Source organism: Leptodactylus fuscus, chromosome 1 (assembly GCF_031893055.1).
Source record: "Leptodactylus fuscus isolate aLepFus1 chromosome 1, aLepFus1.hap2, whole genome shotgun sequence".
NCBI lineage: Eukaryota > Metazoa > Chordata > Amphibia > Anura > Leptodactylidae > Leptodactylus > Leptodactylus fuscus.
Window position 1 is genome coordinate 93,872,740 of NC_134265.1, and position 20,381 is coordinate 93,893,120.

General features: G+C 40.5%; 1 protein-coding gene across 7 annotated transcripts in view; it reads right to left on the bottom strand.

Moving 5' to 3' along the window:
- Nucleotides 1-20,381, bottom strand: part of CLIP1 (CAP-Gly domain containing linker protein 1) — a 95,135-nt gene that overhangs the window by 42,491 nt on the left and 32,263 nt on the right. For 2 of the 7 annotated variants that reach the window (XM_075273037.1, XM_075273017.1), the window contains exons 5-10: nt 18,895-19,120; nt 17,621-17,818; nt 14,221-14,324; nt 13,246-13,306; nt 8,644-8,748; nt 4,413-5,132 (exon numbers count right to left, since the gene is read on the bottom strand). In XM_075273037.1, the coding sequence (XP_075129138.1) occupies nt 4,413-5,132; nt 8,644-8,748; nt 13,246-13,306; nt 14,221-14,324; nt 17,621-17,818; nt 18,895-19,120 (1,414 nt within the window). Of the gene's footprint in view, nt 1-4,184; nt 5,133-5,941; nt 5,969-8,643; nt 8,749-13,245; nt 13,307-14,220; nt 14,325-17,620; nt 17,819-18,894; nt 19,121-20,381 lie in introns of all 7 variants that reach the window. The other 5 variants (XM_075273045.1, XM_075273008.1, XM_075273026.1 and 2 more) reach the window with 4 other exon arrangements.

Sequence of the window (20,381 nt, forward strand, 5' to 3'; positions counted from 1 at the left end):
TGTCTGGAGGGTCACCAAGTCCACTATGACAGCCCAGGAAATGATACCAACACCCTGGAATGACACTGGGACAGCAGGGGAAGCATGTCTGGGGGCATAAAAGTCACTTTATTTCATGGAAATCCCTGTCAGCTTGCGATTTTCGCAAGCTAACTTTTCCCCATAGGAATGCATTGGCCAGCGCTGATTGGCCAGAGTACGGAATTCGACCAATCAGCGCTGGCTCTGCTGGAGGAGGCGGAGTCTAAGATCGCTCCACACCAGTCTCCATTCAGGTCCGACCTTAGACTCCGCCTCCTCCGGCAGAGCCAGCGCTGATTGGCCGAAGGCTGGCCAATGCATTCCTATGGGTATGCACAGACTTAGCACTGCTGAGCCAGTTCTGCTCAACTACACCGTGTGCCGGTCAGCCCATCTAATATAGCAGAGCCGAGTGTGCACACTCGGCCCTGCTACATCAGATGTAGCAGAGCCGAGGGTGCACTAGAACCCTTATGCACACTCGGCTCTGCTACATCTGATGGGCTGACCGGCACATGGTGTAGTTGAGCAGAACTGGCTCAGCACTGCTAAGTCTGTGCATACCCATAGGAATGCATTGGCCAGCCTTCGGCCAATCAGCGCTGGCTCTGACGGAGGAGGCGGAGTCTAAGGTCGGACCTGAATGGAGACTGGTGTGGAGCGATCTTAGACTCCGCCTCCTCCAGCAGAGCCAGCGCTGATTGGTCGAATTCCGTACTCTGGCCAATCAGCGCTGGCCAATGCATTCCTATGGGAATGCAGAGACTTAGCAGTGTTCAGCCAGTTCTGCTCAACTACACCGTGTGCCGGTCAGCCCATCAGATGTAGCAGAGCAGAGTGTGCATAAGGGTTCTAGTGCACCCTCGGCTCTGCTACATCTGATGTAGCAGAGCCGAGTGTGCATAAGGGTTCTAGTGCACCCTCGGCTCTGCTACATCTGATGTAGCAGAGCCGAAAGTGCACACTCGGCTCTGCTATATCAGATGGGCTGACCGGCACACGGTGTAGTTGAGCAGAACTGGCTCAGCACTGCTAAGTCTGTGCATACCCATAGGAATGCATTGGCCAGCCTTCGACCAATCAGCGCTGGCTCTGCCGGAGGAGGCGGAGTCTAAGGTCGGACCTGAATGGAGACTGGTGTGGAGCGATCTTAGACTCCGCCTCCTCCAGCACATCCAGCGCTGATTGGTCGAATTCCGTACTCTGGCCAATCAGCGCTGTCCAATGCATTCCTATGGGAAAAAGTTTATGTAACAAAAATCACAATTACACACCCGATAGAGCCCCAAAAAGTTATTTTTAATAACATTCCTACCTAAATAAAGGTTATCCCTACCTGTACAGCTATCCCTGTCTCTTAGTCACAAAGTTCACATTCTCATATGACCCGGATTTGAAATCCACTATTCGTCTAAAATGGAGGTCACCTGATTTCGGCAGCCAATGACTTTTTCCGATTTTTTTCGATGCCTCCGGTGTCGTAGTTCCTGTCCCACCTCCCCTGCACTGTTATTGGTGCAAAAAAAGCGCCAGGGAAGGTGGGAGGGGAATAAAAAATTTTTGGAGTTTGCCACGTGATGTTCGATTCGAATCGAACACATCGAACAGCCTGATATCCGATCGAACATGTGTTCGATAGAACACTGTTCGCTCATCTCTACTGCTGACAACAATTGAGGATAGGAGAATGGCCATCTGACTATAAGAGAAAACGCAGTATGGTAGAGAGGGGGCTACTGGGAGAAGATTTATATGAGATACAAAGGAGGAGCATGGAGACATTTGGACAGAAAAAAAGGTAGGGCAAAAGAACGAGGGGGGGTTGGGGCGGAATCAAAGGTCACATGGTAGTTCTTAATAGTATGCACAGGTAGCAAAGAGAGACCTTCTGTTTAAACAATAACCCACAGTAGAAAAAAAGGGGTCACACTGTATTCATGTGACTAGTAGAAGGATAGAACATGATGAGGAAAGGCTGAGTAGACAACTATTACTATCAACAAGATGATCTTTCAGACAAAGTAATTATTCCAAAAGGAAAAATCACCCTGTACATGACCACTAACAATTCAGAAAACATAGTCACATAGTAACATAGTAGAGGAGGTTGAATGAAGATACAGGCACATCCTCAAGTCCATCCTATGACCCTACAGGTCAAGAAAGGCATCCAGGCCCTTCTTGAACTTGCACATTGAATCCACCATCACCACATCTGGTGATTACAGTACAGTTCACACTAGTGTACAGTTCACTGTGGTATGGCCCTCCCTAACGTAAAAAATAAAATAAATAAATTCTTCATTTACAGGATGAATGCCATGCTCTGAGATCGTGGGAACCAACCCGTTCCTATCACAGCCGGGAACCTTATGATGGCTCCCAGGCCATTCATAGGAATATTGCTAGAATAGTAAGGTAATGAATCTCCCATAGACTGCAATACAGTTGCAATCGAATGATTGAAGGTTCAAGTCCTTTATGGGGGCTAATAAATAGTAAAAAGTGTAGAAATTATTTAAAAAAAAAAAAAAAGTTAAAATTTCCCCCTTCCCTAAAATACATATAAAACTAAAAGGTTATTGTTAAACAAATACACATTAGGTATCTCTGTGTCGGTGTCATACACGGAAATATAAAAAAAGTTATGGGTGTCAGAAAATGGCAACTTTGCAAAAAAAAATTTTTTTCTTAAAGGGCTTAAAATGTAAATAAAAATATATAAAACTTGGTACTCTTTGGCATCCTTTTTACAGTCTTCACTTTGCACTTGCATTCTATGTGTCTGTATGATTCCAGGGATATACCAGCAGAAATCAGTAGTAGTACTAATGGATGGAGAGAGGGCAGACTGCTCTGGATCAAGTTCATTGTGTGGCAACAACAGGGTTTAATAGCATGAATTTCACCTACATGCTAACAGTCATTAAAGGGGCTCTATCAGCAAAATTATGCTGATAGAGCCCCACATATGCGTGAATAAAGGCCATTCAGGCATTGCTAATGTTATATTAAACTAAACCCTCGGTTTTAAAATAATACCCTAAAAAAGAATATAATAATCATACCGTATTGTGCACGCTGGGCGGGCATGCACGGTCCGACGTCATCTTTAGCCACACCTACATCTTCTTTCTTCTTGCAGCGATATCCTTGGGTCCTGCCTTCCTCATCTTCTTCTTCCGGCGTCATTGCTTGTAATCCCGCGCCGGCGCAATAGCAGGGAAACAGTAGCAGGGGAATTGAGTATGCTCAGTTCCCCTGCTACTGTTCCATTGCTACTGCGCCGGCACGGGATTGAAAACGAGGAAGACGGGACCTGAAGAGTAGCAGGGGAACAGTAGCAGGGGAACTGAGCATGCTCAGTATGCTCAGTACCCCTGCTACTGCGCCGGATTACAAGCAATGACACCGGAAGAAGATTGGACCTGAGGACATCGCTGTAAGAAGAAAGAAGATGTAGGCGTGGCAAAAGATTACGTCGGACTGTGCATGCCTGCCCAGCGTGCACAATACGGTATGATTATCATATTCTTTTTTAGGATATTATTTTAAAACGGGAGGGGGGGCATTTTGCTGATAGAGCCCCTTTAAATTGAAAGCCTCTTATTTACTGGCATAGTGAAAAGCAAAACAGCCACAACTGAAACAGAATTGCACTGCGTAATCTCAAACTTCTATAAATCACTGAATTACTTGACTAGAAGTCTGTCTATGTGACAGGTATTAAAATCACCTGACAGCAGTTAGCTGACTTTAGACCAGAATTTGTTTTATATATTACTAAATTATACATCTACAATATTACGATTTACTAAACACACATGCTTCAAAGATGACAGGTCCTCTTTAAGACATACCATTTTCTAAAGGATAAGTATTATGGGCTTAAAGTAGCGCTAGGTAACAACTTTCAGAATATTTATATTGTTTAAAACAGAAAGGCTTCAGTTCTGCCGAACTGTTTCCAAATCTTGTATGGCATAAAAAAGTTAAGGGAATTTTTCTGGTTTAGAAATCTCAAGGTTCCTTATAGTGCTAAGCTAACATGTTTATGTTGGTGATCGGGAAGGAAGATGATAAAATATAAAATAAAACAAACATTTAAATAAAGAAAATCAAGCTTACAAACAAACTTAAATAAAATGATGGATGGTACAAACCTTATTACTTTCTGAAAGCTTTTCATGCTCAAGGTTTTTAACTTGCCCTTTAGCTGCCTCAAGACTCCCCTTAAGAGTCTCAATTTCCACTTTAAGTTCAGATTCTGCTGTCTGCATGGTATCAATATTTGCAAGCCTCTCCTCAGCATCCTTTACTTGGGATCTCAGCCTGTCAATTATACTGTTCTGTTCTGTACACTGGGCTTGCAGAGTTTCCAGCTCTTTTACCTTTATTTCAGCATCATGGAGCTTATTTAGCGCGTCCTCCATTTCTATTAAGTGTTGCTCCTCTGCAGTGTCAAGTTTAGATTGTAGTGTTTCAAGTTCTGATTCCCTTTCTTCAGAATAGGCTTGCAGTTTAAACTTCAAAGCTTCAATTTCTTTAAGGTGATCGGCTTTCTCTGCCTCTTGCTTAGATTTCAGAGACTCGGCCTCTTTTTGATGTTCTAACTTAAGGTTCTCAATTTGGGCCTTTAGTTCAATCAAAGCAGAGGTTTCTGCATTCGTGCCTTTACTGAAGGAAACCGTCAGCTCTTCCATGGATTGCTGATGTGAACTGATGGCGGAGTCTAGTTTTGACTTCCAAAGTTCTATTACATCTGCATTCTCCTTGTTGGCATGGCTAAGCTTTACTTTCAAGGTTTCATTCTCTTTGGATATCTTTTCTACAGATGCCTTCAGTGAACCCACCTCTCTTTCGTAATCGCTCTCTGCGCTCTCCAGCTTGCCTTTCAGAGACTGAATTTCTTGCTCATGTTTCCTGCTTAGTGTTGATATATTTTCTTGCAAAGAACTGATCTCCTGCAACAGTGAAAGTGATGCATCTACATCAGTAGATTGCTTACTAGCTTCTACAAGCTTCTGACGCAGGTCTATGACTTCTTTTGTCTTCAAAGTCAAATCCTTCTCTAGTTCCATAATTCGAGATTTTTCAGAAACTGTTGCCACCTGTGGTTATAAACCAGTTTAGGAAAAGACAAGAAAATACAAAAAATATGAATTGTAGAACAGAACAGTCTTCCTAAGACAAATACCTGACTTAACAAAAATAACTACTAAATAAACCCCCCTAATGCTTTAGTTAAAGAGGCTTTGAAGATATCCAGAATCCAAAAAGAAAAAAAAAAATAGACTTTTCTGATAAGTTAAATACCAAATGTGCATTTGGCCTGTCTTTCCCTACATTAAAGGCCATAAAATCTATAGAAAACCAGCAAAGAAATCTTTTAGGAGATTGACACTTCTACTGAGGTCAATATGTCTGAGAATGAAGAAAACACCTCTGACTTGTTTGCCTTACTCATCCATAAACATATGCAATACATGACGGTTAACTACACTTGTAAAACACAGTATTCCAATCTCCAAAGACTGCACCAAAGCACAACATGCTATAGCAGTGTGTTCCAAACACCTAGTACACTAGTCCAACCGCCAAAAATCCTGAAAAGCAGGGTTGTTAACATAGCTCTCAATTCCATTTACCCTCTGAAACAGAAAACTAGGTCCTAAAAATAAGCCGCTTATGCAGCTCTCTCAATAAGATGGCCATACAAAATGTTATTAGTGTACAAACAACTATGACCAGACACCTGCATGCATCATTAATATTCTGCCCTCACAGAATTCCCCAGAGCTAGGCTATTAATGGCTGGTAAAAATAAATATTAGTGCACTTCCTTCCACCGCAAGCAAAGTCTGCAGTTCCAGCAAACGAAGACATTAACACAAGCCCTTGCTTTTAGATGAATACTTACTTTTAAGGAATCTGGCCTTGTTTTGGCCTGTAAATAACAAAAGATGTCAGATCTTTCTTCCACCCCATCACCAGAAGTACCATTTGTATCCCCCAGCAGATCATGTTTCCAGATTTTCTTAAAGTACTTTGGGTCATATGGGCATTTTAAAAGCCCAGCATCTAGGACTTGCTCTGTATGTGAAACTCTAAGTTGTGGACACTGCATTTTCCATATTCTCAAAGGCGGTAAAATCCCTATGTTAGAGATGCTAGTAAACATCAAGTTTTTGGGGATTTTTTTTTACTGCCTTACTTATACATTTTTTCGAGGGGGGGGAGGGGTTAATGGGAGGATGGAAAAAAATAACAGGAGTTCGGGAGGTTGCGTTTATGATGTAGACTAAAGTATGTTTATTTTAATTTATATACAGTAATCTTACATCAAGTAAAAGATTTTTATTTGTCCATTGAAGGAGCTGTGTAAGGGCTTCCATTGGTACTACTTTTGAGTATATATGACTTAATTCTTGGCCTCTTTCCTTTCCATATTGAGAGAGGAGATAAAACAATAAAAATAAAATAAAAAAATATTTGTATGTTCTGGTTAAACAATGAATAGGCACCCTATCTGGACGGATGGCAGGGTCTACCAGGAGGACTAAGATAGTCTTATTACTGCTGTAACAACCACTGGCACACCCTAATCACATTACAAGAAAAAGCCAATGGGGTGATGGAGGGGGACTACTCCCTAGGTAAATCAATAAAATACCAAGGCCAGCATTAACAACAGAATCTAAGGGGTTACGCAGCTGGGATTGGAGCTGCAGCAATTCCTGTTATAAATGTAACATAGTAGTATGTAGGAAGGTATTAAGGTTGTTTAAAGCGTATCTGAAAATCTTCGGAAACATTTAGCGTGATCAAGAAAAATAAAAACTGACCGAATCACCACCAGCAAAATAGCTGCCTAAATCCAGGAATAAAACTTAAAAAAAAAATGGTTTACTGTTGAAAACTCATGGAGACCAAGGATATAGAACCAAAGTTGCATGATCAACATTCTTTGTTCACAATGAACAGCAAGTAGATCTAGCAAGTAAATCTGTTCCCCATAATAAATATATTTAAAAGCCAAATAATAGATTTTTGGTTTACTACGCACTGCATCAAACCAAGCGGTCTACATATGCACAAGCGAAGAGTAAAGAAACATTAGGGCAATCACTTATTTTAATGTAAATGTAAGTACATACCCCTCACTGTTTTCATGTACATAAAAAGCAGTTATCAAATTGTGCTAAATTAAATCTTCGTATTAAAGTGATAAATTATAAAACAACCATAGGACAGCTGAATATAGGAAGCTTGGCAATACATCTCATTAAAGAAAAATACTTCTGTCTCCATTTATCAGACTGAGAGCCTGTATGCAGAGCAGATTGACGGTCAGCCTTACACACACAGTCTCACGGAGGGGGAAGAGCAGCCCAACAAAAGGGATAGAAACATTTTTTTTAATTTTAGGTCTTAGGCTGGTTACATAATACAGAGTTGTAGACGTGAGTCTCGGCCGTTGGGTGCACAGGATTTACATACCTGTACACTATGCTGGGAGACTGACTCCTAGCATTATAGTTATCTACGATGCCAGTAGTCTCTGCCTTGTCCCAGTGTACTGCCCCATAGTGATTACAGTAGAGGACTGTATTTTTCGCAGAGACAGAGGATAGGAGTCGGTCTCCTAGCTTGCCAATAAATCTGGTGTACACACAGACTAAGTTTTACATTTGAGACTGGGTAATATGAAACCAGCCTTATACAATTTTCTTACATTCTCTTCGTAAAGTGGTTTATTAGAGGTATGTTTTGTTTTGTAAGGTTCCCATATAACATTTGGCGAAAGGAAATACATGAACCTGTTTAATCCCCTGGCGTTCTGGTGGCCTCGCCAGTGTGTGTTTACTTGGTTGCAGTGATAACGTATATGTCTTCCAATGTGACCACTTCAGTCAATGACTAGCTTCAGAGGTCTGCTACCGTACACCATCTGAGGTCATGGATGTGTGAGCACGTTATCATTGCAGGCAAGTATACAAAAGACTGGTGGGGAACACAAGAGCAGTGTTGAAGAGGAAGATTAATGAATGTGAAGGTAAATAATGGCTCATTTGTTTCTTATACAATTTTGTGTGTGTGTTGGGGGGGGGGGTTAAAGCTAAGTTATTTATGATCTCAGAAAACCCTTCTAAGTCTTATAAATAACAAGTGGTTATGTAAGGAAGCAGAAAGGCTTATAATCATTTACTCTTCAGAAAATTGAAGTATGATAAAATACAGATTTTATATTTGCAAAATATAATCTTTTCTTGAAGCTGTATTACCAAAGTGACATTTCACAATATATTATTTAGTTATAATGGTAAACTAGAAACAGTGTTAATAAGACATAATGAGAGATTACATATGTCACATGAAAGTCATTATAATTATTGTTTGGTAAAGTAAAACTTTCTTTTAGTAATGAAACTAATGTTGACTATCCTGTACTACACAGATAGCCATGGAAATAATACTGTACAGTTTTCTTGTATTGTGCAAAAACTCTAAGACCAAAAGCTAAAACGGTTTCTTTTCACTCACAGTTTTCCCTGCAGATGGACAAAGCTAGTAAAGTGTAGTGTACTGGGAGAGTTTCCATGAAATATTGAAAACCATTACCCTAGTATCTTCTAACTCTCTTTGAAGTTTGTCAGCTTTGGTCTTTTCAAAGAGCAGGCTCTGTTCAAGCTCCTTAATGCGGGCATGCTCCAGTTTGGTCTGCGTCTGTTAGTAAAAAGGGAGAGGAAGAGAACACAACAGTGCCACCATCACATGCCAGCACGAAAGGAAGGAGCCACATGCAGGCCGTGCTCCGGCACCATCGGACCATTGAAGAGCAAAGATGATGCAGTGGGAAACATAACAGAAGAGAAGGGGATGACTAGATGATGCTTGGGTGGTGGTGATTGACAAGAAAGTGGGAAAAAATTGATGGTGAAAGACAGAAAAAAAAAGAAAGGCAATAAGTAGAAATGTAAGATAGGTGCATGCAGCAAGTAGAATTACGGTTTTCCAGAAAATAGATGCATTAGTGTAATTTAGAAAGTTAACACTTTTGCAAGGATTATAACATTTATTGCAATCCATTAATAACAGTTTATTATATTTTGTATTTAAATAGGGGAAAATATTTCATGATGACTAGTCTACTGCATTACTTTCAGCATGTCTTTCACCTCGGGAAAAAGTATTGTGACTGACATAATGTTTCCTCTCTGGCACAGGGCTGCTTCTACTGCAGACACATGCTGGAAAACGGCTAACAGGCATCAAGGGTATCTGTAGTAAGGGCTCAACTTCCACTCAAAACAAGAACTTCTTGTCTTAGGTGAAGTGCTTGGTTAAGCGAATATTATGACGGATACTGGCAGCTGCTTTCCTGGCATGTCTGCGGAGTCAGCCATCTGTCAGATCTTAAGACATATTGCTGGTTTTTGGAGGATGTGTTGCTTTGTATGCAGGACATTATTTTTATGTTTGTGTGATCAGCTATTGATTTTAGGAACAGGTTTAAACTTAAATGCCTTTAATTAAAGGGAACCTGAAATCCACAAACCACAAGGTTCCCAATGATGTTCTACTTCCTGGAAGGTTCTGCATCATGCAGTGAAACACTGGGGAAGATCACGCCAGAAAAAAAGCATGAAATTGACTAATTGATAAATCTGTCCCACTGCATTTCATGGGTTTAGCCACTTTCTGGAGAAGTCAAACTAGCGAATCTCCTTTCGGTCTTAATTGACATCGGCAAGCCGAGATATCACAAACCACAGACAGTGCAAAGTGAATGCTGGCCTTAGCTTCTTCACACTGTGTATGCACCAGACGCACCTGGAGGTTACCCTTGGAATAAGTGTTCTTTATATGATGCTGAACCTCAGAGAAAGTCTAATTGTTTGCAACTGGTTTTCTTTAAATTCCTAGAGAGGTAAATATAAAGGTTATACTTTGTTTTTACTTAAAAGGGAGTCGCAAAACCCCAACATATCAACCTAGCCATGTGAGTCGATGGGTCATGGTCACCTGAAATCAAACCGTGTTTTCCCCTTATGAATCGGTGTCTCCATTGGCAACATATTGCTGTTTTTGTCAATATGCAAATGAGTCAAGGGACATTGATGCTAACCTCTTTGGAGCAATGGTAATGTCCTTACTGCTCCAAAAAGCTCATACATATTGACAAAAACAGTGAAAACGGGTCAAAGGAGGCTCTGATTCACAAGGTGGAAACACCATTTGATTCAGATATGCTGGGTTTTAGTAAGAGACTCCCCTTTAAAGAGGACCTCTCACCAGGTCTCAAAAGCCCAAAGGCATACATTATCTGAGTAGTTTGATGGTTTGTTTATCCAAATCTGTTCAGTTGTTCCAAAGATGTAAGCCCCTTTAGGTTTAAGCTTAAATGTTAATGCAAGTTAGGGTCTACTAGCCATGTGGGCAGTAACACTGTTTCTCCGGGGGTCTGGTCTCTGTGTACTGTACGTCATGTAGTGTTACTGACCACTTGGCTAACAGACCCTGATCTGCAACAACACTAACAAGGCATATATATATTTGGAACAGCTGAACAGATTTCGATAAAATGGCAAAAATGCTCATGGTATTCATCAAATTAGTTAAAGAGGTTGTCCAGCCTAAAATTTTATCTATTACTATGGCCGGGGAGGTGAAAGAAATAAAAGAAAACCATACTCGCCTGTCTCCAGCGCTCTGGCGCCTCCCTAAGCAGTCCAGTCCTGCAGCTCCATTATTGTCTTCTGGTAGAAGTACCCGCCGCACATGAATGCTGAGGCCAAATCAGCAGCCTCAAAAAGGGAACCAGAGACATCACTACCTTTAGTGTCCTTGGTTCCTGAGGCTTCTGATTGGCTTTAGTAGTCACATGGCCACTGAAGTCAATCGGCAGCCTTCGTGAAAGGGACCTCAGACATCACAACTAGCAAGAAACTCATCAGCAAGAAAGCAGCTGAACAGACTGAACGTCGGAGCATCGGGGACAGGCAAGTTTGGGTTTTTTTCACCTCCCAAGGTCTAATTAGAAAATATTGTTTAGTCTGGACAACCTCTTTAAGGCTTTAGGCTTTTGAGAGCATGTGACAGGTCCTCTTTGTGTGTGTGCTATAGGAATATAATTTTTTATTTATTTATTTTTTCAGTGGGGCCTTCATTCAGTCAGTTTAAAATAAAGAACATATTACCTAAGGTAACAAAAGTATCCTTGTTTTAAATACTTCAGAGTATTTATGGGGTTAAAAACTTAAAAGGCTCATTATTAAAATTTTAACGCTTAACTTATTTGTACACTCATTGGCAAAAAAAATAAAATAAATAAATAACGCACCCAGATAGACATGTTGGAATACTATAAGACAGATATGTAAATTATTACATGTGTGGTCTGATTAGACACTAGATATTGCGCAAAGAGGGCGTAAAAGTGTTTCCCTTGCTATCCTATAAAAAGGTTCCCAGAGGCTACTTTTGGGTAGTGTACCCCTTGGGGAGAAGTCGCCAACTGCTAGACATGTCTCCCAAAAAAACACTCAAAAAGACATTTTGCCCAGTTGACAAAACTTTGAGAGGGGGCACATCACAGCAACAAATCTAGGTTGTATTTGGGATCCAACAATGGTTGGATTTGAGTGTGGTGAGCACTTTTAACCCTGCCTTTTCCTTGTAGTTACACACTGCTGGTGTGATGATTTGGGAAGCCATCGCATAAGACAGTTTGTCAGCCCTAAAAGAAATCTGAGGGACAATAACAACTCAGTGGTATGTACAGGGCATGCTATGGCCACATGTGTTTCTTTTCATTGCAATACTCCCTACTGGCATTTTTCAACAGGATAATGCTTGCCCACACACAGCAAGTGTTTCCACCAGACTGCAAGAATTCCTTGACATGACTCGTCACCAGATTTATCGCTAATCAAGCATTTACGGGACCAGTTAAGATGCCAGAATCAGCAACCTACGATTGTGCAGGTTATATTGCTGCTGCATCTGTAGGCTTGTGTGTCACACAATACCATACCGAATCTGAATGCCTCCATACCCAACCATATCTCATCTTGTATCCAGACGAAAAGCGGCCCCAACAGGGTACTAGAGCCTCCTTTCAATTGTACAGTTTTTCCAATAAATTTCACTGTAATATTGTAATCACTTACATATCTCATCATTGGTTGCAAACATTTAACGTTTAATTAGATTCCAACAGCTCCATCTTTATGCTTTTTTTTTGTCATTGAGTGTGACTGCCTTATTTTTAATTTAAGAATTATAGCTATATAAATTATGGTTACTAAATTTCTCCCATGATATATTTAATTGTCAAATATGCTGTGCTATAAAAGTTTCTTTGACACATAATTTAGTATAAAAAACAAGACTCATCACTTTATTAAAGCGGCATGCACCAATGAATTAAAGCTGGAGTTTTAAAAGCAGTTATTAGTGTGTAAGGTTATATATGTAAAATAGTCTTCCTCAGTTTACTTGCTCGGACCAAAATGTTTGAGGAATATGTTCCCAATTTATTCCTATTCCTGTCCTCTTAGTTCATTTAGCAACTGGATTGTGAACACAATTAAACAAAGAGGAAAAAACATGGTACATGAGATTTTAACATGTAAAAAGAAAAAAATAATGTGAACTTAAATGTTGAAATGTAACTTTATGAATTAATAAATACAAGCAATTAACATGGTCATAAACAGTTTTATAATAAAAACTGGCTAATTTAGCATTGGATAATAAGGCTACATTTTAACTGACTTTGGTTAACTAAATTAGCGTCTCTCAAAAGAAAGCAAAAAAGGAAAGAAAAATTGTTACAGTTTCAAATTCAATGCTGAGTTTATGTTTAGAAAACTGGAGATGATATGAATGCCTGCATATATAATGGGAGGTTATCTGAAAATAACCACCTTTACTTCACCTCCAGTTTTGCAAGCATCAAAAGTTTTATTGAGTTTGATTTCAGATTGTGAAAAAGCAACAGCAAGCAAGAGGCATTACCAACCAGTAAAGATGATGGAACTATTGGGTTTATATTTGGAGGGTCTGGACTGCTCCAGTATGGAAAACATGTCGATTAACTGTAGTGTTTCCTCTATCACAATCTATTTCACATGATCTTCATTTGTGTCACCTCAGTGCAAAATTATAAAATAAAATCAATTTGTCAAATAGAACAAGAAATATATTTTTCTCTTTTACCTCTAAGTCTCCCTTGGTAATAGACTCTTCTTCAACACGGAATTGTAGATCTTCAACTCTCCTAGAAAAAAAAAGAAAACATTTGTAGGATTTTCCAAATTTTGGTTTGCTATAGTAACAGATAAACGTCAGAATTCCAAATCTGGTTTGAGGCCTCATTCACATCTGCATTCAGGTAGTTCGTTTGGGGAAGCCCTAACGGAAACCTATATGCATTAAAAAGCAGTTACCTGGAAAACCCGCGAACCCCATAGACTATAAAACCAAGCAGCACTTTTCTCTCCACATGTTTCATGCAGAAACCACATGGACCTCATTATAATCTATGGGGTCCATGTGGTTTCCTTAGGTAACTGCTTTTTAATGCTTACAGGTTTCTGTTCAGGGGGTCCCCAAACAGACTACCTGAATGGAAACCTGAAGCAGATGTGAATGGGGCCTGAAATATGAATAGAAAAAAAAACTGCAATGCAATTTAAAGTGCCAGCAATTTCTCTTGATCCCCCCTTCCTTCCCCATACAAATGGCTGCTCAACCAAAAGTGTTGGGCACATGAATTACTAACAGTGTAATATACATTGATTTCCAATTTTGCTGCTGCTACAAAATGAAAGGGGGAGAAGCAGGGGCTTTGTACAGAGCATGCAGAGTGGCAAGCTTGAGAGCTGGTACAATGAAGAACCTGCTTATATCAAGTACTTCTGAAGGTAGTTCAGGATCAAACACCAGATAGGGAGGGATATTAATAAAAATAGTCTGTCAAAAAATGTGTATTGTTGCCCATTGTGTTTTTTATTTCTGCTGACAACTTTGCAACAGACACTTAGATTCATCTATTATGACCAACCATGAACAAACTGTTGTTGCTGTTCAGTAAGCAGCTCGTAGACAAGGAGAACGCAGATACATAAATGAACATTGGTATTACACAGGTTTAAGAAAACAATGAACATTTGAGCAGTAATACAATGATACCTCTTTTCTTCTTCAAGTTGGTTTAGGAGTTCTACTTTTTCTCTGTCTGCAGCTTCTACCATAGCGCGTAACTGATCCATTTTGGACTCCATTTCCATTACATACTGTAGAAAAAAAAATTACACATTACTCATTGCCTTTTTAAAAAAAAAAATAGAAAAACTGGTTAAAGTAGTTGTACAGTCAGATACAATTGATGGCCTAGGCCATCAGGGTATTAAAGGGGTTCTCCCATCTGAGTCTTTCAGCCAGGCTGTATGCAGTTTCTGCTTCTCACTTCCTATATTTCTCCTCCCTCTTGCTAAACAGGCTAGAGAAGTCTCACAACACTTCTACAGATTAGATAATATGCAGATTCTTGTACAGAAAGGACTCCGTGTTATCTATGTGTTTAAATAGAGAGATAACAGATTCAGCTTTATCAGCAAAACTGCAATTAGCTGAACGGATTGTCCTGCTGGCACTGAGCAAGTGACATCACTTGTCCCATCTCCCAGGTCCATAGTTATAGCAACGCAGTGTAAATAATGGAAGGAATAAATTCACATACCAGGCAAACAAAAAAAATTTCTAAAGCAATATACTTAGAAAAAGGCTTCAATTTACATAAGCTACCAGTATAGATAGGATCCTTGGGATGGGACAACCCCTTTAATCATCATTAAGGTTGATGGATCAACTCACAGAACTCCACCAATGAGCTCTCCAATTTCTAAAACTCGATCCTTTAATTCATCACGTTAAAATGATAATTCACATCACAAAGACATAGTGATAGTAGGAAAACATACAGGTAAGTGTTTAAAATAACGCTAACGCGTTTCGGGGTAGAGATCCCCTTAGTCACCATGTGAACTTTTGTAGCGTCTTTTTGTTGAAACGCCCTGTGTAGCTTGTGACTTACATCCATAGGCGTGGTATAGTCGATGTGCACATTCATGGGACCAACCTATTATTACATCATGTTCTTGCAGTCACGTGATTGGTTTTTCAGAGACCACGTGACCTGCTATGTAAATTGACAGAGGTTCCATTGAGAAATACAATAAGTAGCTCAGCTTATGTGTAAAACCTGATTGGTGTACACAAACACGTGATCCAGAAGCAAGAGCTCAATGGAGTTTTTCTCCGCTTCTTAATAATGACAAGTGCGAGTAAGTATTGTAACATAGCAATGCAATAATTCGTTTTGATCGATTTTGTTCCTTTGCTTTTCTCTAATGTGTTATATATACACATATGGATAATATTTGATGTGGAGAAATAGGGATGTTGTTTTGCCCTTCTAGTCATTGATTCCTTATAGTAAAACATGACACTTCTTTTAGGATTTAAATAACTTTTTTCACATATGAAATACTGGGGCTGTCAGATCTTAGGCAATAAATCAAATTGGAATCAGTTGCAATTGACGCAAGATACGTTGGAGTATATAAATGTGTTGACTTTGAACAGTTAATACACTATGACTAAGGGGGATCTCTACCCTGAAATGCATTAGCATTATTTTAACCACTTACCTGTATGTTTTCCTACTATCACTATGTCTTTGTGATGTGAATTATCGTTTTAAAGTGATGAATTAAAGGATCGAGTTTTAGAAATTGGAGTGTTGCGAACCACCCTTCTTCTTCTTATACTTCCCATGGCTGATTGTCCTCTGTAGTCCAGAGGCTGGGTTTGGCACCTCGAAAATATTGCATATAAGGTGGTAAGTTAGTCATTTTTTTTATTTTTTGATCTTCCACCAATGAGCTGTTTGAAGGGGTGGCAGTGCTCCCACATTGTAAATGTCAGCATTGAAGACATTGCAGCACTCATGCTTGATGAGGCCCTTACAAATAGCTAAAAGCTTATAGGACTATCCTGAAAATAAGCCATCAATTTAAAAAAAAATACCACAAAATCCAATTTTTCATTTGGTGCTAAAGTGAAGGGATAAAATATATAATGTTAAACAATGATTTACAGTAGTTACAAAAATAATATAACTTGTTTCAAAAACAGCAATTTTCAAAGGACTAACAGGATTCAATATCAGCATGATGAGTAGCATAACTATCGCAATTAAATCTCCCTGTTCTTTGGTTAAGTATTTGAGACATAAATGCACACACGTGTACTGTTGTGCATTCAATATAGTGCTAAATTTTTTAATTTGATTGTGTAAAGTTTTACATTTAGAGACCACTGCTAAAGTAAATTTATTGATGTCATGTACTGTCCCTGTTCTCTCAAACATGAATCCACTGGAAATGGCTTACTAAAATAGAGTCTGTCAGCAGTTTTGACACCTGGCATCTGCACGGTGTTCCCCAGCCACTCCCCTCTGAGTAATGGCTATAATAGCTCATTAGGAGTCACCCAAAACATTAAGGGTGAGGGAAGGACACTGCCCATCAAGCAGCTCCCCTTGGGTGCTTGCAGACACAATACCAGAGGACAGAAGCATGGATTTTTCAGTCATACACTTTGCATCACTACAAATGAGTGGCATAAGACTTGTGGCCAGACCACTTTCCAATAGATGCCAGCCCAGGGAAGCTGACTGGGCTCAGAAACCTCTCCAGGGCTCTTACAGCCTGTGACTGAGGTCACGTGCACCAGACGCCACAGCTGGGGCCTGTGATTGGGCCCAGTGAACACATAGGACACGCTGGTGTAATGATGTCATTGCGCCCCATGTGACTGCTGAGGCCAAATCACAGGCCCCAGCAGTGATATCTGGGGCACTTAACCTCAGTCACCAGGACGAAGAAAACCAAGGGAGATGCTGAAGACAGCCAGACTGAATTAGGATGCCCAGGAGAGGTGAGGTCAGGAGAGTTTGTTCTTTTTAATCAATCCCCCTGGGCCTCTTCTGTGGAAACCCCAGAATATAATAATAGCACCGGTTCTAGGGGGCTCTTGGGAGCACACAACGCTGTGTGGGGGCCACTGTAGAGCATATAACACTGTGTGGAGGCCACTGTAGAGCATATAATACTGAGTGGGGAACACTGTAGAACATATAACACTGTGTGTGGGGCCACTGTGGAGCATATAACACTGTCCCAGTATTGTTTACATTGTGGGTGCTGCACTACTCACTCACCGTATTCTTGATAAGTGCAGGTATGGGTACTAAAGCTGGATCCATTTCAAGTACCTGAGATACTGCTGCAGCGCCCGTAATGGTCACTATCAAGAATTTGCTCTAGGGAGGGGGTAGGATGCCCTTGGCAAAAGTTTGCATTGGGTCCACAAGACTTTAGTTATGACACTGCTACAGATAAAATTATGTTTCAACTACTCTCTCCATCATCTATATAGTGCTGTCAGCAGTTTGGATGTGCCAATACTGCTGAGATTTTGTTATTGCTATATAAATTGTGTAAAACATGTATAAAACCTGTCACACCTGGTCATGTCCATCTCGTATTACAGCTAGCTCCTGTTCCACTTCTCCAACATGACTTGTAGCTTTGGCAACTTCAGCCCTCTCCATGTCCCTTTCAGCCAGAAGCTGCTCTATATGTTGCTGCTTCTCTTTCAAAGCCTCCTGGAGAGCTGTGGTTCCAGATATTTTTCTTGCATATCTTGAGGAGGTTTCTGTTAACTGTATATTGGAAATACAAAAAAAAAATAATTTTTTATCAGAGACACTTTACGTAAAGTATCAATGACGCAAAAAGCTGCATTCAGGATGAGTAATAAAGAAAATAGACCACTTTGGACAGGTGTTTGGGGGGGGGGGGGTTTGAAGGATAAATTATGTATAATTGGCAATGGGATATTTTCAAAACAACAAGATACAAGGTGTTTAGGCTATCAATACCAACAAATACCCAACAAATCCACTGATTGGCTGTTCTCAAAAGCTGAAACATAATGGAATATGAAGCAGATAACTCAGTTTTCAGTGTAGTACTCATTATCAGGTACTGCAGATCAGCTTCCATTTATTTGCATCGGAACTAAGCTGCAGTGACTCCTTTCCAGCACTACACAAAACTGAGTTGTACAGTATGCTGCTTCTTCCATTCTCTGTGTATCGCTTGCCAAAAACAAGTAATAGAAATGGCAAGAGTCAGACACCAACAGATCTGATATTAATGACCTGTCTTTAGGATAGGTAATCAATCATTTTAGACTAGAAAATACATTTAAAGTATACCTCCACTATAAACAACTTATATAAATGAATAGTACAGGTGAATATATGAAACTTTGTACTATATCTTATTAAAGAATTATGTTTTCTTCTGCACATTTCATGCAGAAATACTTTATACATGTTAGTCTATGAAGAGGGGAGGGGGATAGAAAAGACACTCAAATAATTGTTGCCACTGTTATATAATTCTCTGTGCGCTTTTAACACTGCTAGGATGTAGATAGGATCCTAACAGTGCACAGAATGAGGTAACAAATCAATTAACAGCATGGCAGCAGACTCCACAGCTTCATCCTCCATAGAGCTTTGAGTGTGAGGCTAAATACTGAGATGAATCTTATGTAAACAAGCAATCAGATTGAAGATCAAGAGCAGGAAAACAGTTTAAGTGAAGGAAACAGATCTCCTTAAGATATTACAAAATTTCTTACATTCAAATGCACTATTCATTTATGAAAGCTTGTCTATGACTGGAGGTGGCCTGTAACTAAAGTTCACTTATTTTCTCCACTACTTACCAGCCCAGTGCGACTTGGTTTGTTGCTCACTGATGAAGAAATTGAGCTCATGGAGCTTATAGAAGATGCACTTGGACTGCGTTTTAGAGATGCTGGTGTTGCAGGTGTCGCAGGTACTTTTCTTACGGTGGTTTTAGCTTTAGCTGGGGTAGTTGATGGAAAACCAATCCGTGTAACTTTATGTACAGGTGCAAATAAGCCATACTTTGGCTGACACTGAAAATATCTGAAAGTAAAAATAAACAAAGTAACATTACTAGTCTGTGCTTTTATTGCTACATAAAAGGTATCAACACTACATGTTCTTCCAGGAAATAAAATAAAAAAAAAAAATTAAAAAAAAAGAAAAAAAAGAAATAAATAAATCAGGAGAACCTATGAAAATGCAGAACCTAAACACAACCTGCACAATTTAAATTCCCTAACACTTGGTCTTTTGGAGCGTGGGAGGAAACCCAAGCAAACACAGAGAGAACATACAAATTCCATGCAAAAGTTGTTTTTGATTTCTATCATTTTTGATAGTGTTGACTTGTTGCTGTGATACGCCAATATTTCTGATTGGTGGGGATTCATCTGCAAGGACAACCACAATCTCAAGAACCCAGTGCATACTAAGTTACTAGCTGTGCAGGAAACTACAGCACAACCACACTGAGTTAAATATGATCTGAAAGACTAAGAGTCATCCCTGGCCAGGGCCGCCGATAGGCCAGTATTACTGTTACTGGCGTCAGGGGCCCGGCCAAATTAAAAAATGGGGGGGCCCGGTTTTGGACTACCACCGTGTGCCGACCCCTGGCGCCCGCAGCAGTCATTATACGGTATGTCCAATTTCAACTCAGATCTGCGTCCAGAGGAACACATACGCGGCTGAAGCGAGGAGCTGACACAGGTCAGCTCCTCGCTTCGCCGCTGCGCGCCTCTCTCGCTGACACATATGCGGCTGAAGCGAGGAGCTGACACAGGTCAGCTCCTTTCTTCGCCGCTGAACGCCGCCTACTGGCTGTGTAGACGCGATGTGATGACGTCACATCGCGTCTACAACTGTGCGCCAGTGAGGGAGAGAGGCGGGCGGAGAGCAGCGTGGGAACGAGGAAAAGGTAAGTTTAATGTGGAACGTGAATCTGGGGGCAGATGAAGGAGAGGACGGCATGACACTGGGGGCAGAGATGGAGAGGACGGCATGACACTGGGGGCAGAGATGGAGAGGACGGCATGACACTGGGGGCAGAGATGGAGAGGACGGCATGACACTGGGGGCAGAGATGGAGAGGACGGCATGACACTGGGGGCAGAGATGGAGAGGACGGCATGACACTGGGGGCAGAGATGGAGAGGACGGCATGACACTGGGGGCAGAGATGGGGGAGACATGAATCTGGGGGAAGAGATGGGAGAGACATGAATCTGGGGGCAGAGATGGGAGAGACATGAATCTGGGGACAGAGATGAGGGAGACATGAATCTGGGGGCAGAGATGGGGG